Source organism: Punica granatum, chromosome 3 (genome assembly GCF_007655135.1).
Source record: "Punica granatum isolate Tunisia-2019 chromosome 3, ASM765513v2, whole genome shotgun sequence".
NCBI lineage: Eukaryota > Viridiplantae > Streptophyta > Magnoliopsida > Myrtales > Lythraceae > Punica > Punica granatum.
The window spans coordinates 13,456,686-13,461,061 of record NC_045129.1 but is presented as its reverse complement, the minus strand read 5'-3'; the positions used below and the strand labels follow the sequence as shown (position 1 = coordinate 13,461,061).

The 4,376-nt window shown below is 41.3% G+C and overlaps 1 protein-coding gene across 1 annotated transcript; it reads right to left on the bottom strand.

The window, feature by feature from the left end:
* Positions 1–2,762: 2,762 nt before the first annotated feature.
* LOC116200030 (probable CCR4-associated factor 1 homolog 6) lies at positions 2,763–4,163 on the bottom strand. Its single transcript, XM_031530689.1, has 2 exons — positions 3,949–4,163; positions 2,763–3,791 (listed from the first exon to the last, which is right to left on the bottom strand). Exon 2 carries the CDS (start codon positions 3,665–3,667, stop codon positions 2,858–2,860), a length of 810 nt encoding a protein of 269 aa, XP_031386549.1. The 5' UTR covers positions 3,668–3,791; positions 3,949–4,163; the 3' UTR covers positions 2,763–2,857.
* Between the last annotated feature and the right edge of the window lie 213 nt (positions 4,164–4,376).

The following is a 4,376-nucleotide window of genomic DNA, read 5'->3' as shown; positions in this document are numbered from 1 at the left end:
AGTCCTCAAATTGGTCTTGCAGTTTATAGTCAATTTAATTAACTTGCAACAGAATGCACACGCATAAAAGATGAAAAATGGCCACGTACAGTAACGTAGTAAAAAAGAACAGGAAGATATCTATATATAGGTCGGAGGTCATTCACGGTGGTGTTGGTACTAACCAAGTCAGCAACTTTGTTTGTCGCGACAACTGCCGAGTCAAATTTGTATGCCTTCTTTTTCAAATACCATGATGTCTTGAAGAACAATTAGCGGGTGTGCTTAAGTTCGAGGGGACTGTTACTGAACTCTCCCATGAAATAGTGTAGCTATGGAGTCGATGATGATTCGCTTAATGTTGGAGTCGGATCACCACACTGCCAACTTTACATAGATCTTTTCGTAAGGTGCTGAGGATATTAATCTCACGTGAAAAAAGTAAATTAATATTCATTGATTTATATGAAACTTGGATATCAACAGTTATTAGTTTGAACTTTCAAATCAGAGCATAAGTTACGCGTATGCGTGTTCACACACGTGTTCGCACCTACACTACGCCAGGTCCAATATATCCGAGTGCAGTCAAAAGAGCACCCCGTATTAGATCCCACTTGGAAAATATAATGGAAATACCATGATTTTATATAAAATTTGGATACCACTACTTATTAACTTGAATTTTTAAGTAGATATGAATTTCATGTCCGTATAATTCAAATGGAAATTCAAAATTGCAACTATCAGTGTACTTCACCTAAAGCATCAAACCATGCCAGTGTTATCAACTTTCGTCTGAAAGAATTTGTCCACAGTTAGAAAAGTGTACAGTCAGCTCACCGCACAGATAACCGTACTAAATTGGTCTGAAAGAATCAGACTACTGTCTTGGTTGTATGAGCAGTCGGCTCACCACACAGACTTCTGGGCAGGGGTATGTCTCTAAGACTGAACTTATTCAGAAAAGCATCACTGGGCAGTATGCTTTGCTTGAAGCATCAAACACTTCGAGCGTTTTCGCTTTAGTCTAAATGAAGCAGGCTATTGTCTCTCCGAAGAGTGGAACTTCATACACACTGATGCTGCATGGACCACAGAAAATGCTAGCCTTGCAGGAACTAGAAGCCAACCAAACATGCCCATATCACACTCATGGATCTCTAAAGCAGAGACGGCTTCTCCTCTGCAAGCTGAAGCCCGAGCAGTCTTGCTCGCAATCTCTGTGGTGCTTGACCAAGGATGGCAAAAGATTTGGATTAGGTCGGATGCCCTGCTGCTAATCGACGCTATCATCTCTCTGCATCGCTCCCCTTGGGAAATCAAACCTTTAGTCTCCGATATCGTTAGATTATTAGCTCTTTTCCGGGACTTGAAATGTACTTGGACTTCACGTTCGGATAACTCTCAAGCTCATGACTTAAGTCAACTTGGCAATAAATCAAATTTTCCTTCCTTTTGTATGTTTGAGGGTTATCCAAAGCTCGATGTACCTTTTATGCATTATTATAACCCCCATCTTATTTATAAAAAAAAAAAAATTTGAAGCAGGCTATTGTCAGTCATATGCAGGGCCAGCCCAAGAGTATTTTGTGGCCTAAAGCGAATTTTTCCGATGAGGCCTTTTACAAACTGATGTGAATTTAAAATATAATCAATTTAATCAATTTTTTAATATGCATAATAACTATCTAAACAGATTCATTTTAACATTTATCTTTCAATTGATAATAAACTTCTTGAGATATCATAAATCTTAGATAATATTTCGGTAATTTCAATTTCGAAAAACTTGTTTCGGCTGAAGCAATAGTTACAAGAATCATGAACGCTATTCAAGCAATATATGAATCCAAACGAATCAAGTTTTTTTTTTATGTAATTGATTATAGCACCCTTAATTCCGAAAATAAATCTAAACCATCAATTTCAACAATTATTATATTTTAAGGACAGTGTCAATGCCAATGCTTTCTGAAATCCTCACTGTTAAAAAAATCACTTGAGATCCTCATGGTTAAATAACCACTCGATGACTATTTGTTGATCATTCGTTAGATTGCAAAAGGGATCGTTTCAAAATTGCACAGTTACTGTTACAAAATTGTTAAGTTCTTTTCAACAAAATTGTACTGTTACAGTAAAAAATGAATTGGACTAATAGAGGGAAAGTAAGAATAGTGCGTGATTAAATAGGTAGCGGGGACCTAATTAATGCATATGAGAGAGAATGAGTTTACTACGAAGTAAAATAGTCATTAGGGTTCCCATTATATTACCTAATATGATAATACTCTCTGCTTGGGGCCATAATTAAATCAAATTGGGACCTATAATTTTGGGGGCCTCAAGCAAGGGCTTTATAGGCCTTCTTATGCTTGGGCCGGCCCCGGTCATATGCGCGGTAATGCCAGAGTCCGCTATACAGAGGTTCGTCTGTAACACTGAACTTATTCAGCAAACTAAGACGATGCTTAAAGCACCAAACCCTCAGTGTGTTGTCAACTACATCAGTGATTTATCTGCTGTCAACATTTGAAATTGCTCAACACCTTGCACGGTAATACCTTCTTCCCCAATACAGCTAGTGATACTATCCAAGATGCAAGACCGTACCAAATATGTGCGGATACGGGACAGGAGAGGCTCGCAGTCCCAAACCCATCCCCTGCCCAATTTCTACAGTATGGATGAACTCTGGGCGACTGTCGAAAGTTCATAAGGCATCCTCACCGACCATATACCGCGGCAAGGATAATACCGGCAGGCAATGCGAACAAATGTTTCCATTAAACAACCTTTTTTCTTTTAAATTAATAATCTTACTTCACGTTATTTTAACATTTCTTACATTCACTTGAACAAAGTAGTCTATCTGTTAATTCTCGACACCTAAACCATACAACACACCAGCGTACTTCTCCAGTGATCCGCTAAAGAAGTTCTCTTTCAACTTCCTGAATGTACAAGCCGTGAGCAGACTATCCGATCCCGCCTGATGGCAAATCCCGACCCTCTCCACTTCCAACAGCTCCGCGAGCTTATTCAGCCCTCCGTGGAGGCTGTTGCTGAACCTCATCAGATGCTTTATATCGTAGAGGGTCGGAAAGTACATGTTGATCAAGTTGAAGAACCCAGCCTGGGTATCAGGCAGATTCTGGCAAGTCAGCAGCTTGAGCAAATACCCGAAATCGTACCCACTATGGAAAGTCACCCATTGCACATTATCATTCAACACGATGCCGGAAGACATGAGCAACTCCCCGAAGCGCACCGCGTCAATACCCCTCTCGTTGTTCTTCTCGAAATCAATCCCACTCTGTTTAAGAAGCTCAATCGACTCGGCCGCAAACACGTCCTTCCCCAGGTAGAATTCCCTGAAATTGAATTGCCAGATGCAGTACTTATCCGTCCCACAGGTCGGCAAGTTGCCTTCCTCGTCCGTGAAAGTGAGGCCTAATTGGATCAGCTTCAGGGTGTCGACGTTGCACTTGAGGGTCTGGTAGTGATATTCGTTGGAGTTCTTGAAATTGCCCACGGGGCGGAGTACGATCCCGGGGAACTCAGTATCCATCGCGAGATAAGGGTACTCATCGACGATCTCGCGGATCAGCTCGAACTCGTGCTCGAGGTTATCGCTCCATACCTCGCGGATCTGAACCGATTCTGTCTTGGGCAAGAGCGACATTCCCAGGTCTCTGAAATTGTGCTATAAAGGAAAACGAAATCCCGCATAAACCTCAAACGAGGGCCGTTTGTAAACCAAAGTCAACGAGCAAAGGGAGACCAGTACCCCAACAATCGCACCAGATCTGCAAGCGATCATCGCGAATTCATCAGATTTGAGCTACGAGGCCGATTCAGATCGGAATCTAACTACACGAATAATGCAAGAATCGGGATCCGATCTAATTCGAACAAGAGAGAGGCAACATCGATCGACCGAGAGGCGTAGAGAATGAATCTGACCTGTGAACACGAAGAGATGGAGCATCGAAGCGAAGATCTGAACTGGAAGACCACCGGAGATGGAGAGAGGGAGAGGAGGATGGGGAGGAAGGAGCAGAGACGATAAGGGAGTGGAGAAACGGAAGGCCTCAATCTCTCTCTCTCTCTAGGGTTTCAACATGTGATGAAAGGCGACTTCAACTTTTCTCAGATAGAGAGAGGAACATGACAGAGGTTTTTTTTTTTTCCCCCTTTACTTTTTTCCAGTTTTTAATTTTTTTTTAATGTTTTTTCCTTTTTCTTTTTTTTTTTTTTGGGAAGGAAGAAAAACTCGGTCTTCTGAGACCGAGGAGACGCGTCGCTTCCTTTTATTTATTTATTTATTTATTTTTCTTTCTTTTCGTTAGATACGGGGCAAGTGCCCAATACCAAAAGAAAGTAACCGTGAA